Below are 19,264 nucleotides of genomic sequence, written 5' to 3'. Positions count from 1 at the left end.
AACAGGGGTCTGAGCACCTTGTTGAGTTGTAGATGTTCACTGCAGGGGAGTGGGGCCAGGTGGCCTTTAAAGGTCACTTCTATCTCAAACAGTTCTGTGATTCTATGATTCCACTGGGCTGGGGGGAGCCAGGACACGTACAAAGCTGGCTGCTGGGTCTGCTGGGAGCCCAGGCTCCCCACTACAGTGCGAGCAACAGGAGGCTGGCACACACCCAGCACAGAGGGCCAGCATGCTTAAGAGGATTAACCAGCAGCACAGCAAGGTGTGCGTGTAATCTGCTTTGCGACTTGTTTCCCTGCGACGCTCTCCCTGAGCAGCAGCGGCCACCTGCAGCCGGCGCAGCATCCCCAGCTGAGAGGAGCCACACACTGCCCTGTCCCTCTCCCTGCACTCACCGCCTGCAGCTTGAGCTGGGCGCACACCGACCTCCTCCTGACTGCTGCCAAGCTGCTGGCGAAGACCTTCCTGATGCAGGCGTTGCGCTGCAGGGCCGCCTGTGAGCACCCTTCCAACCCTGCCACGGCACGGCAGACCCGCGGCACTCCGCGGCGCGGCATTGCCAACTCCTGCAGTGCATTCCTGTGGACGAGAAAAGAGTGAGGTGCTGGGTATGCAGCAGGGGCAGCATGGGGACACTTTGCTGCCAGCACCCCGCAGCCTGAGGTCAGTGCCAAATCCAGCACTGGTGCTCACGCAGTGCTGCCCCGCAGCTCCTGGCTTCTCTCTGCATCGAGCACCCCGCTGCTTGTGGCTATTAGAACTTCCCTGAACCAAAGCCCAAAACAAAATGAGCTGGCAGGGCTTAAGCAGAAGGTTAAAATCACGGCGTGTGCGGAGACATCTGTAGCAGCGTGTTTGTGTTTCAGCTCCAGTAGTTTACAAGGTTTCTGGATGCAGCAGGGGAAAGAGGACTGCTGCTATGTGGGTGCCTCAGTGCCTCTGCACTGTGATACTGCAAAGCCAAGGACATCGCAGGGCCCTTCTGGCTGTGGGGCAGCAGCACCCAGCATTCCCCCCATGCTGCCTCCTCTGCAGCAGGGTTAGAGCTAGGCTTAGGATGACATGACATTGCACTGCATTTGGTTTCATTTCACTTCATTGGATTGCATTGAATTCCATTGCATTTCATTGTGTTGCATTCCTCTGAATTTCTTTGCATTGGGTTAGGGTTAGGGTTAGACACAGCCCTACTGCTTCAGGTAGTTTTGATGGGAAGCATTATGGGATGGCATTATTCACCAGCTCTCTATTGAGCATCCACCATAATCAAACCACGCACATCTGGCTGCCCATCAGCTGGGGCTGGGTGGCTCTACATCACATCACTTGGTTTTGCCCCCCTACCTTACTAAATTCTAAATATTCCCACAAAGCTGGTCTAAAAGCAGCTTTTTTTTCTGGCTTTTTCCTTGCTTCCTTCCCCATCCCATCCCTCTCCCATGGAGCAGCCACAAGCGCATGCCCCATACTCACAGCTGGGATTGCTGCAGCAGCTGGCTGGCATTCTCTTCTGACAGGTTGAGCTTGGCCTTGCTCACCCAGCCCGCCAGGTCGTAGCGCACGGGGTCGGTGCCCAGCTGGTGTGGGATCTCAAAGTGCAGTGCCTGCTCACACCTGCGCACACAGCCAGCCCCTGCAACAGCAACAGTGCCATGAGCGGGTCAACTGCATCCTAAGGGTATCACCATCAGGTTCCCATGGGGCTACCACCGCCAGCAGGGCCAGGAGATGGCATGCACCCAGCAGAGCATTTCAGACCGTGCTCTCCAGGCACAATACAGTGATGGTGCACGGGGAACCCACACTGTTTTCCCTGGTGGGAGAGGCCCCAGCGCTGCGTTTTTTAGCAGAAGAGGGTTGTCCAGGATGGAAAGTGAAATAGTTAATTTTATGGGCAGTTTCTTTAATTGTCATAGCTAAAAAGCGATTCCAGAAGCAATGCAACTGGAATGTGGGGAGTTGCCCAACTCACCGTCCTGGTCAGATCCTTTTGGGCCAAAGTAAGAGCAGAGGCGGTCAAAGGCAGCACCATCTCCAGAGCCTGGGATCAGCACCTCCTCATCCAGGATCCACAGCAGCCCCCTGCGGTCAGCCCCCGGGCTGCTGGGCAGCACCTGTGGCTTCCAAAGAATGGAGTTATCCCTTGGTCACCAGGGACAGTGGATGGCCAGGAGCTGCAGCCAGCACGCCCCACTCCCCAGCACCTCTGCCCTAAGCTGGGAAGAAAGGAAACCTCTGCCCAACTGTGTGCCCCTGATAACTCATGCCACGTGCACTGCACACCACGAGGCAGCACAGCCTTCTGCAACCCTCCAAGCAGAAGAAAGATGCTCCAGGCATGGGCAGAGCAACCAATTTCCCCAGTGGCCACCTGACCCAGTTACCTGCGAGGGGTTCAGGTCGACAATGGACAGCGTGGCCGATGGAGAGCGCTCTGGAAGATCAAAAGACACCTCAACATTTTCCTGGAAAACATTATTTAAAAGCTCACTTCAGTCAGGAGTCCGACCGCAGGTGTGTGCAGGTGGGGATGGCGATGGAGCGGAGCTGCCACTGGGGACAGCTCTGCAGGTGCAGAGCACAGCACTCCAAGGGCTGCGCAGCGCTCGGTGAGTGTCAGACGAGCTGCATAAATGATAGATACGATAATAACAGGACCGAACAAGAGAGCGCCGAGGAAACAATCAATTATTAACGTGCAGATGGCGGGCAGGGCCGCTATTCGCGTTCCCTTTCTATCTCGGTTTGGTGGGGCCAGCAGGTCTCATGTTCCCAGCACCCTGCGGTGGTGTTGGGGCTCAGGGGGTGGCAGCAGAAAGCCCCATGTTTGGGGCAGGGCAGCACCGGCACAAGGCACGGAGAGCCTGCCAAGCTCCTTCATTTCATGCTCGGCCGGTAGCTGCATATTCATCACTACTGAAGGGCACATCTATACTTACTGGAGGCAAGCGGTGTGTGAATATTAAGCCGTGGGAATTCAACCATTTTTCCAGAGCTGAAGGTATTAAAGTTACTTCTGCAAGCTTAATAAGTTCATTTTCACCAGTAGATTTTCCAGCAGTTTATTTCTGCAATAATTTATCATTTTCCTTTCTGTTCTCTATTATTCAACACCTGAGCTCATCTAGGAAAAACCCAGCTGCACCACCAGAAGGGTGCAGAGCTCCTCAGCTGGGAGGGGCACACCTGAGGAGATGCCCCACGAATCATAGAATGGCTTTCATTGGAGGGGACCTTAAAGTTCCAACCCTCTGCCATGGGTTGATTGGTTGCCCCCCAGCACATCAGGCTTCCCAGGGCCCCATCCATGGCTTTGGAAGTATGTCATGTGTTAAGCAGGCCAGGTTCCATGTTTGGTCAAGAATTCATTTACAAAAAACATGGCTGTCGATTAAGTTTCTAATTAGGAATTAGAATTAGGAATTTCTAATAGTTATGGTGACTGTATTATCAACCATAGCAGGGTACAGGGTACCTCCACAAAGGAATGCTGAGAGCCTGCTTTTGGGCTCCAGATGTTCTGTTCAACTAGGAGAAACAATCTTCCCTAGACAGAACATCAGCTTGCTGAAGATTTTTAATTAACTGCTGAAGGCTCTGAATTTATTGCCAAGTATGGTCAGCCTCGTGGTCACCCAGTTGTCCCACCACGTTCTCACCATGGTTACTCTATGGCCCCTGCATGGTTATGCCATGTTCAGCCTTTGGTCCCCTCATGTTCTCCCTGAGGTCCATTCATGGCTACCCAATAATCCCTTCATACTGACTTCATTGCCAGCCAATGGTCCACCCCATGATCCCTTCACGATCATTCCTTGATCACACCATGGTTCCTTCATGGGGACCACATAGTCACCCAGTGGTCCCAACATGGTTTTCCCACAGTCATCAAGTGGTCACCCCATGGCCTCGGAATGGTTGCCCCATAGTCACTTCTTCAACGCCTATTACTCACTGCATTCCCCCATTTTACCCCTGGGGTATCTCCACGATCACCTCATGGTCACACCACGTTCTGCCCATGATCCTTTTATGGTCACCCCGTGTTCCCCCTTTGGTCCCTTCAAGGTTGCCTCCTGGTTTCCAAATGTTCCACTCTGTGATCCCTCCATGGTCACCTCACAGTCAACCCATTTCCCCTCTGTGATCCTCTCATGGTCAACACATGAGCGCTCCATGGCAACACCATCTCCTCCCCACAGCCCCACCATCATCATTCAAATGTCCCTCCCTGTTCCCACGATGGTTACCCAATGGTCATCCCATGGCCTCACAAATGTCCATGAGGACAGTGCTGGGGGCAGAGGGAGGAAGGGCCTGCAGACCCCGTGTTCCTGCAGCACTCCTCCATCACAACCCCAAAGCGCTGTCCCTTTCACCACAGCAGCTCACAGGCACTGCATGCACCCAACGCAGCCCCGTGCGCCCGCGCTCACCTCTTTGTACGTCTCCATCTCCGAGACAAAGGTTCTCTCGTAGAAGAGCCCCTGCAGCCGCTCATGCACGTAGTTGTGGCACAGCTCCTCAAACGTGGCCGCCCGCTGCCCACCCTGGTGCCGTGGGTTGTGGAAGCCGGGGGTGTCCACCACCGCAATGGAGGCGATGGAGAGGTGTTGAGATGAGAAGGACCTGGGGGTGGGCACACAGCGTGGGGTGACACCGACCCTCTGCTAGCTTTCAGCCTCCCCCTGAATGTGTCCCATGATGGCACCCTGGGTGCTCAGAGCCAGCATGCCATTTCTCTCTGGCCACCCTTGCAATGCTTTGGTAGGTGGTGATGGGTCGGTGTGGGGAATGAAGTCAAGCAAAACAATGCTAGCTTTAAAGGGAATAGGGTACAGCATGATTTAGAGCTGCTATTTGAGAGAATCTTCTGCAAGGTCTTAGAGTACCATCACCGATTTCACTTCGGAATGCGGTTGCTAGGAATTAAAATGAAAATATTCAACCACAGGTAAAAATAGACCCGCTGGAACAACACAGAGTATTTCTGAGCACTGGGCTTCATGTGGATGCTGACTTAAATCGGGCTGCACATCTGAACTGAGAAAAGCGAATTGTTTGGGGTATGACCCTCACCCCCGTGTCAAGCATTCCATTTAACTGAATGGGTCATTTCAGTACAAGGGATGTCTCTCCCTCCCGGCTTTCCAGATGGAAGCGAGCAGAGGAGGGATGCTGGGAGCACAGCCTGCCCCAGCCCGTGGCAGCTGCTCCATGCTGATGTCCTTCTCCTTCCCAGCATTTTGATCCCCACTTGCAACCACTCAGCAGCTCCATGGCTCCCTGTGGGCTCCCTGCACAATGCTAACCCCAACTCCAGCCCGTGATGTCTCACCCATCACCATGCTCTGCAGGACACAGTGCTGACCTCATACCTGTTGATCATGGAGACGAGCGCAGCAAAGAGCTCTTCATAGAGACCCGAAGCCATCCCCTCCACGCACTCCACACCTGTCATCTTCTGCCCTGCAGAGAGAGGAGCAAAGTCACTGCTCCCAGCTCCTGCCTGCGCACAGCCACCTGTGTGCCCACAGCCCCTCCAGTGCCCCATGCTTTGTGTGTGTGTCCCAAGTCAGGGGGACACACGGGGCACAGCAGAAGCCCAGCCTGCTGCCCCCATGGCATTTCTTTCTTCTTTCCCTCCCCATTTCTAGGGAGAGACCCATCACTGATCCTCCAGAGGCATCACCCACATTCCTTCATTCCTTTCCAGGTGGGAATCGGGGCTCTATCGCATTCCCACACAGCAATAGAAATATCCCATATGGAAATAGGAACTCCATGAGGGAAGGGAGAAGGGAGTGCCGGGTACCTGAGGGTCCCTCCTCCTCGGAGGGCCGCCCGCCGCCCCGTGCTGCCGCCTGTGCCAGGATCTGCTTCAGGTGGTGCTTGAAGACGGCGGTGCTGAGCTCCTCCAGCTCACAGCCCAGCACCTCGGCAGCGTGCGTCGCCCACTCAAAGCGCATGAACTGCTTGCGGCCCACTGCAAGGGGAGGCACGGCGTCAAACACACACAAAGACAGCACATGGGATGGAGGTGGGTGGTGGTCCCGCAGCAGGGATTCCACCCGGCCCATCCCGGGCATCCCACACAGCACCACAGCCCTCAGCACCCGCTCTGCAGTAGGAGCATGGAGAGCACTGCTGTGCTTGGAGGGGGGGTTTGCAGCCAATGCCAACAGCTCTCGGGTGCTGCAACCCCACGTGCTCTGCAAGCCGGCAGCCACGCTCTGCTTTCCCATTCCTTTCATTGCCGTGGTGCTCAGCTTTATGCCCTTCTTTATAGGCTGCTGCTTTAATTTTCAATTACGGTGGATGTGGTCGGGCGCTTCCCTCACTCCCTGCCTCTGTAACGTCGCCAGCAGACCTGAAGTGCTTTTCCTCCCTTCCCTGGATCGATTTGGCCCTTGGGTCATCACTTGGTGTAATTTTTAGTTGGGAATGAGGCATCTCAGACCAACACCTCACAGCGGGCTCCCCATTGCTCCATCCAGGGAGGTGTCAGCAGCTCAGGACGGGTAGCAGCCGGGCTGAACGCCTTGCAACCAGCAAACACGGGCAGCAAGCAGCCCAGTGGGGGTGCTGATGGGATTACCAACTGAGGGGGAGAGGAGAATCCTCCTGGCTGGATGGGGTAATCTATTTGTCCTGCTCTAAATCCTCCCGTCTATTCTCCGCTGACCCGCTGGCTGATGTATGACATGTTGAAGCCTATATATAACAAAGGGGAGAGCTGTGTAATAGCATGATTAAAGAAATCTGCCACTCTGGCTGCGTTCCCCCAGCTGTTTGTAATAAAGATGTCAGAGTGCTGAACAGATAGTGCCATAACTCGGGGGGCACAGAGACAGCCTGCTCGGAGTGGGAAAGAGAAAAAGAAAAGGAGAATAACCTGAGAACATTCCCCAGGTGCTTCTCTCTGCAGCAGGAAACCCGAGTGCTGAAGAGCAGAAGGCTTTAACAGAGAGAAAAATGGGCAGGATGCAGAGGCCAGCCCTAATGCAATCTTTTCCAGGGTTCATTGTGATGAACGACACCAGGCAGCAGAGCAGCGCTTCCCTTCCCGGCAGGGCGAAGCAGCAGAGCTGGTGTAACAAAAGCAGACGTCCCTGCTCTGCCCTCAGCCACCAGGACGGGGAATCCGGAGCGCTGAGCACTGGGTCCTGCTGCATAAAACAGACCCCACGCTGCACAGCTGCCTTGCACCCGTGTTTCTAATGCAACACCTATCTGCATCCTGAAGGAAACCGAAACCCCGAGGAGGAGCAGAGCCCTGGCAGTGCCACCCTCCTCCTGCAGCACTGCAGCTCCATCCAAAGCAGCACTGGAGAGGGAGCCGAGTGCCGACCCCCGGCTGCGCCCGAGCCCTCCTTCCCGCTTAGAGGGCTAATGAAGAAATAAAAATACGTCGTGTTCAGAGGGGACTGAAAGCTCTTCTAGGTGAACGGGCACCTAAGGTGCCCTGCCGGCCTCTGGATGTCGGCTGGTTTCTCACAAAAAAAAGAGCCGCTTCGACGCATTTCAAAAGCAAAGGGGAATTGCTGACACCTCGGCTTTGAAATTCAGCCTTTTCTTCTCGGTGTTTTTCTCGCCACAGACGCATTTTCCGCTCTCAGCCAGAGGGAGATGGTGCTGTTCCCTCCCGCTTCATTCCTGGACGAGCAGCTTTGTGACGAGACGATGGCAATCAGCAGAGGGAGCAAAGCGCAGGGAAGGGGCTCGGAGTGCGCCGTGGGGAGGAGGGGCTGCCCTCGGTGAGAGGATGCTGAGCGCAGAGCTTCAAAGGGCATGAGAGGGAAGGGAAGAGATGGCGATCAGGAGACAGGTTTAACCACATTAAAAGAGTCATCGCCCCCGCCGAGACTTCTGCTCCATCCGGCTTTGATCCATTTTTTATCCGTACTTCCTTTCATTTCTCCCCTTTGGTTGACACGCGGTGGGGGAATCGATAGCGGAGCGAGGGCTGCTGAGACATGCTCTGATTGCTAATCCCGTACGCAGCTCCGGAGCCCGAACCCAACGCTTCACATTCCTCTTCACACCACCAGAACTGCTCCAAGGCTTTGCGAATGCAGCCCTCGCCTGACTCCCGACTGACACACAGGCAGTCCCAATGTAAGCCAGAGCAAATGGGCTCAGGTAATTATAAGAATGGGTTGAAAACGCTAACGGAGCATTCAGCCCCAGCTGATGGGACGGCACCAGGAAGGAGACACGTCTCCAAATCCTGCTCTCCTGGAAGCTCTCAAGGCAGAAGGGCTTTGGTTTTACCAAAAGCTTCTCTGTGACACTCCACCATACAAAGGGGGAGAAGGGAGACGGGGAGACAGAACGCTGGAGAGAAGGGGAAGGAGAGCGCTCTCTAAGTGACGACAGCATTTATCCTTTTAAAATAATTACTAGATGATTAATGGCATAAATTACCACGAGATGTGTTATGACACGATGCAGAGACGTTTATGGATGTCTGTGCTGAGTTTATAGCAGCCTTTACGCAGCCCTCATAAATTGAAGGGTGTAAATCAGCGGGGCTCTCTCCCAGACGGGTTAGCGCACTGCTTAACATAATTTACAAGGGATATGGCAATCCCTGTATGCTTGTATTAACAAAGCCTTCATAACTACAGTTCTCACCCGGAACCATTCTCATGTAACTCTGGCACTGTGTGAGGCACTCAAAGTGATGACACCACCATTGGTGCCAAGAGGCCCCATGGCAGCTCACCTCCGGAGAGCCGCACCGCCAGTGGGTATGGGAGAAGGAGGGGACAGCCCCTTACCTCGGCAGGCCCCCGCAGCTCCCAGGTGGTGGATGCTGGCCAGCACTCGCCACACGGCCACCTGTTCCTCTGCTGTGATGCCCAGCACGGCCATGGCTGCTTGCAGCTTTGCAAATGCCACGCTCGCCTTCTGCTTCTCCTCGGGCTGCAGGAAGAGATGGGGTTATGTGGGGGGACCCAAAAGGATGGGGACATACAGCTGGCCAGGCAGGGGGGGGGACAATGTGGGGACACAGAGCAATGGGAGCATCCCTGCACAGAGAGCCTGGTGCTTCTGACACAGAATATCACAACTGCTCCCTGAGCCCAAACCTGTGGCACCAGCAGAGCTCGAGGCCTCGCCGTGCCCTCAGCGCTGCGGCAGCCAACACATGCGGCTCCAGGCTGGCGCTGGAGCTCCTTAATGGAGATTGAATACTGAATTCACCCATTGGTGATGTAACTGCAAATTGCTGCGATTCATCCCAGCACTTGGGCTCATTGGCGATCTGCCTAACCCTCGCAAAGGGCTCAGACTAATAAGGAGCTGCTGCTGGATATCAAACGCGGTGCTTTTAGCCCCTAAAATAGCATTCTGCACTCTCCAAAGGAAACGCTCAGAGCCACTCCCATGGTGCAAAGTCAGGGCTCACCCACAGGCAGGGGAGGCACAGGGCTCCATCAGTGCTCCTTACCTTTGAGAAGGGCTTGATCCCAAAGGCGTTGCTCTCAGCCACCTGGTGCAAGTGCAGCGTGGTCCTGCAAGGAGTTTGGGAAGGCAAGATCTGAGTCCTGCTCTGTGCCATGCAGAGAGTGCTGCTTCTCAGCACCCCCATGCAGAGCTCAGTGCTGGTGAAAGCATCCGGGGGGGGATCCTGCACAGCCCCCAGTGGCCCTGTGGTAGTCGGCTGCTCACCTCTGTGCCGCATCCAGGCCCGCCAGCATCATAGGAAAGATGTTAAAGTTGCTCTCCCCAGGGGGCTGCTGGGCGACACGGCCCCTCTCCAGCAGCATGGTCTGCAGAGAGCAGAGGGGGGCATCAGTGGCAGCCCCCGGCCCCCAGGTCATGGTGTGGGCACGTGGGGAGCAGACGGCAGCACCCACAGATGGGGAGATACTGCCAGGAGCTGGGGAGGGACTGGGATCTCCTTGCAGGGCCCTGGATGGCGTTGGTCCCAGGGACCCTGAGCTCAGCAGGTAGCAGTGCCTTTGGGGTACCTGGAGGTGAGCGGCGGTGATCCGCCCAGCGGCACTGAAATCCAGAGAGAAGATCATGGAGAAGCGTGTGGAGCTGCTGTTCTGCTCAGTGCTCACTGCCCCAAAGGCTCCCAGCACCGTGAACATTGCCTGGATCTTCTCCACTGCAAAACCAACAAGGGCAACCCCTGAGCAGTACATTGGGAAGCCTCACCCCTACCCGCACCTCCGCTCTCCATGCAAGAGCTCCAAATCCAGACCTGCTTTCGTGCTGCTCGTTGCTCAACAGCCTACCTGAGCCCCTGAGCCGTATCTGAGACCCAAACCCTACCTGAGACTCGGCCGTCCACGCTGCCCACCGTGCCCACCAGGTGCTCCAGGGCCAACTGGCAGCTCGTGGTCTTCCCCGCTCCGCTGCGCCCCATGGGCACGATGGCCTGGTCCCGCCGCTGGGCCAGCAGGGTCCTGTAGGCCCTCTGTGCCACCGAGCAGATGTGTGGTGCTGTGCTGTCCCGCTTCCCCTTGGACACCTGTGGGCCGGGGGGGAGTCCCAAAGAGTGCTCAGAGGGGTTCTCGCGGATAGAGACTGGAGATGTTTCAGACTGGGGAATGCTGCAGAAAAGCCCTGAGAATCCCAGTGCTCCCCAGGCACTGTTGCCCAGCCTGCTCCTGCCCCGGCCCCAACGCCCCCGGAGCGGGTACAGCAATACAGTGATTTTCTCCCAGAAATCGGGAAAACTTCTTGGCTGGGAGCAGCGCCCAGCTGCGAGCATCGCCATTCCTGAGCATCACCCAACAGCATCCCCAGCAGCGAGCATCACGCAGAGCATCCCCGGCCGCGCACTGCGGCGATCCCACGGTGCCACCTGCCGGCCCGCATCTCCCAGCGCCTCCGCTCTGTCCCGAGGTGGGTTCGGTGGTTCGGTGTCCGCCTCCCAGCACGGACCCCCTCACCCCGGGGCACCGCGAAGGATCCCACGCCCAACCCCTCACCTTCCCCGCATGGTTGCCGGCGGTGGGGCCGGGCCGGATGGCCACCAGGCTGGGCCCGGCGTAGGTGTAGGAGAGGTGGGAGTGGTAGCGATGCTGCAGTGTGTTCAGGGCGCTGCACTCGTTGAGGTTGAGGAGCGTGGCCAGGTCCTCAGCCAGGTCCAGGTGGGGAGGGTTGGTCTGTAGGAGGCAGTGGGTGCCGTCGGGGAGCAGCCGTGGGACAGAGCACAATGCCACCGCCCTCCCACTACCATCACCACAGCCGCAGCCACCCTGGGCCGTGTCCCACTCTATGCACCCCGCAGCCCACAGCCAGCCCCAGGAGGGCTGGAACCCGGTGTGGGCTCACCCGCTGCACGCTGTCCTCATCCACCTCAGTGATGCTGCCATCTGCATCCCGGCGCACCCGCACTCTGCCCGCTGGCAGCTCCGGTGTCCCCACGTCGGGCTTCAGCTGCGTGGCTGCAATGTGGCACCATGAGCCACCGACACAGTTCTATCCCATGGCCACACCAAAGGCCACTCTGGCCCTTGGTGCTGTGAGGTGAGGGCTTACCGAGCACGAAGCCGTCCTGCTGCACGAGCCACACTTTGTCTGCTTCATACCATACATCCTTGGGAGCCTGCGGGAGGAGAGAGCAGCACTGCAGGGAACTGGGCTGGAGCACCCCGGACACAAGGACTGCCTGCAGCCACAGCCACACGGGCAGGAGAGCTGCATGACACGGCAGCACTGTGCACAGGGTGACAGCTGCAGGCATTACCTGCTCCTGGTCCGTGCTCTCTCCCGTCTCCTCTTTACTCTCCACCTGTTCTGCTTTGCTCTCCGCCGGTGCTTCTTCACCTCCTCGCGGTGCCTCTTTGCTCTCTCGTGGTTCTCCCTTTGCCTTCCCCATTCCCTTTGCCACACCTTCAGGCTTTTCTCGGGTGCCCCCCACTTCCCTTTTGGCTCCCTCGGACTTGTTTATGCTTTTTGCAGGCTCTTTCATTTCCTTTGGCTCTTTCTTCCCACCTCCAACACCTTTCTTTGCCTTCTCCGGCTCCTTCCTGCCCAGCCCCATCTCCCTTTTGTTGCTCGCTGTGCTGGGGGGCTGTTGGCCACTCAGGGCTTCCCCCTTCTCCTTCTTGGTGCCCTCAGCACCCTTCCCCTTGGGCACGTCCTCCTTCACTTTGCCACAGTGCTGGGGGCCCTTGCTGGGCGCTGGGGCTGCAGATGATGGGCTCCCCCCGGCACACACAGCCTTGGTGCTCTTCTCCTCTCCTCCTTTTCTCTTCTCAGGGCTCTGTGGCTTTACTTCCTGGGGACCCTCTATCCGAGGGCTCTGTGCCACCGTGATGGCTTTGCTGGGATCGGAGCTAGGCGCAGCCGTCCCAGGGGGCAGTGCTGTGTGTGTTGGCGTCCCCTTGCCCCCCTGCCCACCTGCCTGCAGCCCGTTCTGCAGGGACTTCCCCACGCTGCCCGCGGCTCCTTTGGCAGCTGGGGTATCCCTGCTCTGGGCTGGGCTGTCCTCCACCACAGGCTGCCAAGAGAATGAGAATGCTCTGACCCGAGGCCAAGGTGGGACACGCAGCGCCCCAGCCAGCCCTGGCCACCTGCAGCGCGTTGCAATGGCTGCTCACCTCCTCCTTCCCACTGGCCTTGGCCGCCTTCTTCAGCCTCGCCTCCTTGGACTCCTTCTCGGTCTCGCGGACGAGCTGCTTGATGAACCCACCAGGAATGACGGAGAGGAGTAGAGGGGGTGCAGATGGCGGCGGGCCCCGGTCCTCCTCCCGGATCTGTTTGCAGGAGCAGAAGTTGGGTTATGGGAATGAGCAGCGCAGCAGCTCTGCAGGGATGTTGGTGTGCACAACAGTTGAGCCAAGCTCTGTTTTTTGGGCATCACTTAGCGTGCAGCGAGGCCACGGGGCTGTGCAGAGCAGCAGAACAAGCAGAGAGAAGAACAGCCCCACGTGCTGCTGAGGGCACGGCAGCTCCAGCACGGTGAGGCATGGAGCTGTTTGCAGTGTGCAGAGCCCCGTGCTGCCCCAGCCCTGTGCAGCACCCCGAGATGCAGCCCTGCAGGGAGACCCAAACAGCAGACATTGCTCAGAGCAGTAAATTCAGGCTGCAAAGTGATGCCCGCTTGGAAGGCCTGGGGACAAGGCAAGCGCGGGGACGTGCAGCGTAGGGACATGGGGACATGAGGACCGACACTTCCCTTCTGCTCCCAGAGCGCGAGGCGTGAGGAGATGGCCATGATGGAACCGGGATGGAGCTTTACTGAGAGCAGAGGGTGAGGGGGAGAGAGAGGAGAGAGTTAGCGAGGGGCAGCCGCCACCGGGGGCCCTACAGGAACCCTATGGGAACCCCATAGCCCAGCTGGCACCGGGGCAGGAGCTGCCACAGAGGGGCCGTGTCATTTTACAGCATCGGAGGGTCCAGCCACGTGCAGCCCTGGTGGCAGCGTCACAGCGGTGTCGGTGGCACCGGGTGCAACCATGCCTGGCCCCGCTCGGGGCTGAACCCAGCCTCACCTGTTGGGATCATTCACGCACCGTGCAGACCGCAGCCCTGGGGCCCTATCGCCTTGTACAGTAAAGGGCAGGAGTGCGGGAGCCCGGTGGAGGAATGCCACTTGCCTTCTTGGGCAATGGCCCCGGGCGCCACGTGCCCTGGCTGCCGCCTGCCTCCGGGACCCACGGGGAGCCAGGGCTGACCCCACAGCCAGCCCCGAGCGTGGCCCTGTAGTTCGGCCCCACAGAGAGAGAGCCCCCAGCTCGCCCCATGCCCACGGCCAGAGATGGACCCACGGATTCAACACATAGGGAATCCACGGCACGGAGCAGATCACAAGGAAGGGTTGGGATCGCTCTCAGCACCTCAGCCCCCCTAGATGGGAGCAGGACACAGCCCCACTTGGGCCACAGCCGCGTGGTTCTGGGGCTGCTGGGGGGGGAAATCCTGTCCCACCGCCCCCTCGGAGGGCCTGGCAGGAGCCCCTTCCCCATTCCCCCACAGCCTCCAGCCCGGAGTGCTGCTGGAAGCCACCCCTGGAGCGGTGCTGCCACTATCTCTCTTCATTCCCATCTAAAAATAGCCGAGGGGCCCAGCCCAGGCTGCTGCACAGCCCAAAGGTTCCGATGGACCCCCGGCCCAACCCCACATTCCCAAAGACCCCCCACGGATCACCCGTACCTGCGTTCGGTGCCGGGGGGCAGCGGGCCCACGCCGGGACCCCAGCAAGCCGAGAGCGCAGGAGGCAGCGGCGGCGCGGTGTGGGGCTGCCTGCGCCTCCCCCTCCGCCCCCACTGCGGTGGCAGCTGAGGTGACACATGGCCCTGCTAAAAATACCCTACGGGGCCGCGCCGAGCCCTGCTGCTGCCCAGCCTGCAGCCCCACAGCCCACCACCCACCGCAGTGCCTCAGGCCAATCCGTGCATCCCCGCCTCTCGGTGCCCGCCACCGTGCACAGCCCATCCCAGTGGCACGGAGAGCCCCGGTACCCACCAAGAGCTGAAACCGACCCCGCGATCCCATCTGCTGGGGGTGCTTCCAAATCCCATTGGTTTCCCAACACCGCTGGTTGGGGAGAAGCGCAGCGGGCTGCGGGACAGGAAAGGACCAGGCGGCACACGCACTCCAATGACGGTTTTTTATTGGGGTTCTCGTTGTATGAGAGCAGCTGACCAACACACAGAAGCAGCTTAGCTGTCCCCAAAGGATCCTTTAATAAAAATAACGGCGGGATGAACCGAGTGCGGCACGGAGCACACGGCCGGGGGGGGGGGGGAACCTCCTCTGCACAATAAATAGGAAAGAGCCAAAGTACATAAAACAAATCGTGATCCTCATAGTTACAATATCTAAAGTTATTTACAGATACTGGCTTTTTTTTTTCCTCTCTCTCTCACCGTTAAGTCACGCATTGAAAACTGGTTCTCTTCAATGGATCCCTTTAGTAGCTATCGGTGTGCATCTGCTCCTCTGTTGGAAGGGCTGAATTTGGGCACTGGGACAGTGCTGACGGAAACGCCTCTCCGAGGACGCTCTCACTTTATTCTGTTTTTCAGACCCATTGCCCTCTCGATTTGTGCTCTCAGCTCCCTCCCCTTCCAACAGCCTCCTGTTGCAGCCGGGAGCAGACAGCTGCAGCCCACACTGCCAGCACGGCACGGCACGGCACAGCCCCACGGCACCCGGCTCCGGCACGTGCCCAGCTCCCCATGCCGGGCTCTGATGCACCAGCACAGCTCCTGGCTCCATGCCACACAGCAGGCGATGGGTCCATAGGACCCGACCGTGCCCACCAAAGCGACACGTCACCCCCCCCCCCCCCCCCCCCCAGGATGGCACTTTTAACCCCAAACAGCTGCGTAACGACAGGGTGGAAACCTAAAGCGCGTACTGTAACACCTCGACGCCTTCCTCCAACTGCAGAGCCCACGATGTGAGCGGGGGTTATTTTGGGTTGCTGAGCTATCTGATGCTATTTCTGTGCCTCGCCGGGGCAGGATGGCTCCGCTACAGACCGAAGTGCAGCGCTCAGCCCGGTCCCAAAGCACCGCTCCCAGCACACAGCCCGCTGCCCATCCCAGCCACGGCCAGGATCTGCCCCCATAGCTCTGTGCAAGCACCGACCCAGCACAGCACAAACAGCTCCGAGCTGATGCTCACCTCCCCTTCCCCAGTGGTCTCTCCGGGCTCCCTCGTTAAAGCTTCCAATTGAAAAGCCTTTTAACCATCCGAGCAGCCTCCTCTCCGCCCCACTTTGGGGCCATTGGTTCAACCCAACAGAAGCTAACAGAGGGATGAAGGGGGGGATCACAGCTACCAGTCAGACCGAGGGCTGCTTGGAAAGGATATCGGAGACGTTCCGCAGCCGTTGCGCTCAGAGACGCTCCCGGCAACGCCATGCAGGGCGCTGGCACTGAACGTGGCCCGACTTGGATGTGAAAAACAGAATAAAGCTGACAGCTCCTGCCTGGAAGGCCCTGCTGCTCTGCAGCCAGCCGTGCACGGGAGCAGCGCTGTGGAATGTCACAAGCGGGAGGGACGCGTGTTTAAATAAATAATATAAAATGGCTTTCTTTCTTTCTTTTTTTTTTTTTCCTTTCTCTTTTCTTTGTTAAAATAGAATTCTTGGTTTTATACCGACAGAGCATAGCGACCTTTACGTAAACAAAATAAAGCTGAGTCTGTGGCGATCCGTTTCACGCAAAATAAAAGTACAATTTAACAACAGTTATCCCATCCACACGATATGTACACCACGGGTAGGAAGCGACGGGAAACAAAAGCAGAGCATCTCCAAGTTCCTCGGACGTTTGGCTATACATATGTTCTCTGTATACTTTAGATATGTCCCTTCTTTCTTTCTTTCTCTCTTTTTTACAATACTAAAATTAATACTATGCTTCTTCAAAATACGTTTTTCAGGTTTCCCATTCCTTCCGTTAACTGACACGACCACAACTATTTACTGTACACTGCACAACAGCCCCTCTTCCACCCACACCTGGTTGAGTGGGGGAGTCCCTTTAGCAGTCCCACGCATACGCAGAACAACCACTCCATGTGAAGAAGAGAACTGCCCACTGCTGGGACACACAACAGTCCGCCATCAAAGCCCCTGAGTCCAAACCTGCAGCAAACACACATCCAAACCCCGCAGCCACCGCACAGCCCACTGCCTCCACGCTATCAGCTCACACCATCAGCCCCAGAGGACGACAGAGAGAACCCCTGCAGTGCTGGAGGCATGTGTGGACGTCAGCGAGCGCCCGGCGTGGTTTATCTAGCATCTCTCCGTGCTGAAATGCAAGCAGCTATTCCCTGTGTGCCCAAGTGCTCAGTCCGGATCACTTTTTAAAGGGACTTTTCAGACTAATTGTTTAAAAAAAAAACAAAAACAAAACCCTGTGCTTAATCATTCACCTCGCTCTGTTGATGCCCGAAGCTCTCGTTTCTTTTATCTTTACTTCCCTGAAGCTGACAAAGAAAACAAAACGAGCCATACCAACGCCATGGTCACCATGCATACAAAGCAGCGCTGCGCCTCACCTCCTCGGTGCCCAACGCCGTGCTCTGTGCAAACACCCACAGGCCTCAATGCAAAGCACTCCTTTGCAGACTCCTGGCAGTGCTGCGGTGTCAGTGGGTGCCAACGTGGTGCTGGGGCACTGCTCCACTGCTGGCACAGCTCTGCTGCACTGCGTCCGGAGCGGCACTCTCCATGACCAAAGGAGCTGAATGGGACCCGTGCTGAGCTAAGGCAATACAGATGAGTTATATGAGAGCTGAGAGTAGAGTTGATCATCAGTGGAGTTTTCTTTCCAGCCCAACACGAAACATGCATGGCATTGGGGGAAGAACGTGACAACACCCAGTGTGCAGTCAGTGGCAGCACGATGGGATTCTCTATCCCAACCCTTGGTAAATACCAGCACAGCTCCTTCCCAAGGATGCTGCGATGTTAAGCATCGCTTGCCAGCAAGGTTGGATTATTCTGTACTCCTTTTACAGAGTAACCCCAACCATTAACGGGAAGAACACGCACCAAGACACCACCTGGCTCTCAGGGATCCCTTCCCAAGGGCACAACTCCTTCCATGGGAACACGGCAGCAGTGAGGGGCTCCTCGCCATGGAAGGGCACAGGAGCTTCCCTTACAGAGGCATTTCCCACCACCAGCAGTGCTGTGAGAGCTGTGCCTCCACAATGGGGCAGAAAGTGTTTTCTATGGCGCTTACAGAGAGAGACAAAAAGCTCCAACTCAGCCCTGCCACCACACCGACCAGGGAGAGGCGGACACCGCGTGCTTCGAGTTGCCTAACAATTAGAGACTGCATCTTCGTTCTGTCAAGTTAAGAGCTTCCGCACGACACGAGCGATGTCTCAAGCAGCATTCAGGCCGATCTGCCATTTCACCGTTTGCTACGTTCCATCCTCAGCCTTCCCAGACTGTTCTCAACGTGGACGCTTTGATTTCTCTAGCAAAGGAAAGTAAGAATCCCGCTGCCATCCGAGCCGTGTGACGCACACACGGACCTGCTGAGCTCGGCTGCAGGGAGCACCTGGGCTAGCTATGCTACGAGCACACACCTGCCATGGGTGTGCTTCAACAGAGAAGGATCCACACGTCCCATAAGTGAAGAGCGATCCGGAATACGTACCGAGGTCCCCAGACCTTTTCACCCAGTACATGCACTAGAATGCATTGGATTTGTATGATTTCTTTTTTTCTTTTTTTTTTTTTTCTTTTTTAATTTTTAAAAAGTGCAGTTGACCTGAAATGGAAAAGAACTGTCTTTATGTTTGCTGTAAACTTGTCAAAAGGAATCTGCTCTTTAAAAACTGTGCTAAAACAGTCAATTTATACAACAGAGCACTAGATGAAGCTACCGTAAATTCCTCTTCACCAATTATTACTCTATTGTGTCAGTTATAGTACTGCATATACGTAGAAGAAGCAAAATGGTGGTAGCTACTATTTAGTGAGTACAACAAACCAAGTGAATAATCTGAGTTCAATGTTTCCATGAAGTAGCAATAACATTTAAACCACAGGACAGTTAGAATTCAGTACTTCGAAGTGCATAAGAGTCACACTGTTGATCATCAGCAGTATGGAGAAAGGTTATTATAGAGTCAGCAGTAACGGCTGGGAAGGACATGGCAACACGACAGATTAAAGGTGATCCAACAGGGCAAGTCTGCAGCTCCTTCCAAAGGTGAGGGGTTCGTCGGCGTTACACACAACGTGTAACCCTAGCTAGCAGTAACCATTGCAGTTTCCAGGCTCGGTATGCACCAAACAGGGGGTATTGCAGGGACAACAGCTTCCTTCCATCAGTAGTTCCAGCATAACGGACCATCCCGGGCACCGCCGGGGTGCGGGGATGCATGGGAGCAAAATGCAGCCTCTACGTGTGGGGGTTCCCACCTCTGCTAGGAGCACAAATTCACCTGCCATCGTTCCACACTTCACCACCTCCATCCAGAATCAGAGTTCTGACATTACCCCATGCTGTAAACATCTAATTCTTCCTCTTCTGAGCACGTCCCGCTGCCAGGGCTGCACAAAGTCATTCATAAGGATTCTGTGAAACTCAACACGGTCACGCAGCAGCTTTCCCTAAGCGAGGTTTGTTCTCTCCCCCTCCTACAGACCATTGCTATTCCTGTGGCTGAGCGGCGGCTTTGAGAGCTCTACGACAGTGGAGCGAGATTTATTGAGGAACTTGGGCGCCCGGCGCAGCAACCTCTGTGCCTCAGTGAAAGCTTCTGTCAGCTCTTTCTTCCACTGAACGAATTCTGGGTCGCTCTGAAAGAG

The 19,264-nt window shown here is 56.6% G+C and overlaps 2 protein-coding genes across 3 annotated transcripts in view; both read right to left on the bottom strand.

Moving 5' to 3' along the window:
* The window catches only part of MYO18B (myosin XVIIIB), a 45,246-nt gene extending 29,980 nt beyond the window's left edge, over nucleotides 1–15,266 (bottom strand). The window contains exons 1-19 of the mRNA XM_025155534.3: nucleotides 14,128–15,266; nucleotides 13,151–13,212; nucleotides 12,573–12,728; nucleotides 11,717–12,472; nucleotides 11,509–11,575; nucleotides 11,302–11,414; nucleotides 10,956–11,132; nucleotides 10,294–10,492; nucleotides 9,984–10,126; nucleotides 9,682–9,782; nucleotides 9,461–9,524; nucleotides 8,787–8,931; nucleotides 5,819–5,989; nucleotides 5,382–5,472; nucleotides 4,440–4,632; nucleotides 2,388–2,468; nucleotides 1,976–2,123; nucleotides 1,477–1,636; nucleotides 399–582 (exon numbers count right to left, since the gene is read on the bottom strand). Coding sequence (XP_025011302.2) covers nucleotides 399–582; nucleotides 1,477–1,636; nucleotides 1,976–2,123; nucleotides 2,388–2,468; nucleotides 4,440–4,632; nucleotides 5,382–5,472; nucleotides 5,819–5,989; nucleotides 8,787–8,931; nucleotides 9,461–9,524; nucleotides 9,682–9,782; nucleotides 9,984–10,126; nucleotides 10,294–10,492; nucleotides 10,956–11,132; nucleotides 11,302–11,414; nucleotides 11,509–11,575; nucleotides 11,717–12,472; nucleotides 12,573–12,728; nucleotides 13,151–13,212; nucleotides 14,128–14,266 — 3,150 coding nt within the window. The 5' untranslated portion in view covers nucleotides 14,267–15,266. The remainder of the gene's footprint in view (nucleotides 1–398; nucleotides 583–1,476; nucleotides 1,637–1,975; nucleotides 2,124–2,387; nucleotides 2,469–4,439; nucleotides 4,633–5,381; nucleotides 5,473–5,818; nucleotides 5,990–8,786; nucleotides 8,932–9,460; nucleotides 9,525–9,681; nucleotides 9,783–9,983; nucleotides 10,127–10,293; nucleotides 10,493–10,955; nucleotides 11,133–11,301; nucleotides 11,415–11,508; nucleotides 11,576–11,716; nucleotides 12,473–12,572; nucleotides 12,729–13,150; nucleotides 13,213–14,127) is intronic.
* GRK3 (G protein-coupled receptor kinase 3) overlaps nucleotides 14,571–19,264 on the bottom strand; it is a 45,183-nt gene continuing 40,489 nt past the window's right edge. For both annotated transcript variants that reach the window (XM_015275493.4, XM_046901309.1), the window contains exon 21: nucleotides 14,571–19,255. In XM_015275493.4, coding sequence (XP_015130979.2) covers nucleotides 19,094–19,255 — 162 coding nt within the window. In that variant the 3' untranslated portion in view covers nucleotides 14,571–19,093. The remainder of the gene's footprint in view (nucleotides 19,256–19,264) is intronic.

This window comes from Gallus gallus, chromosome 15 (assembly GCF_016699485.2).
Source record: "Gallus gallus isolate bGalGal1 chromosome 15, bGalGal1.mat.broiler.GRCg7b, whole genome shotgun sequence".
Taxonomy (NCBI): Eukaryota; Metazoa; Chordata; class Aves; order Galliformes; family Phasianidae; genus Gallus; species Gallus gallus.
This window is presented reverse-complemented; position numbering and strand designations above follow the sequence as displayed.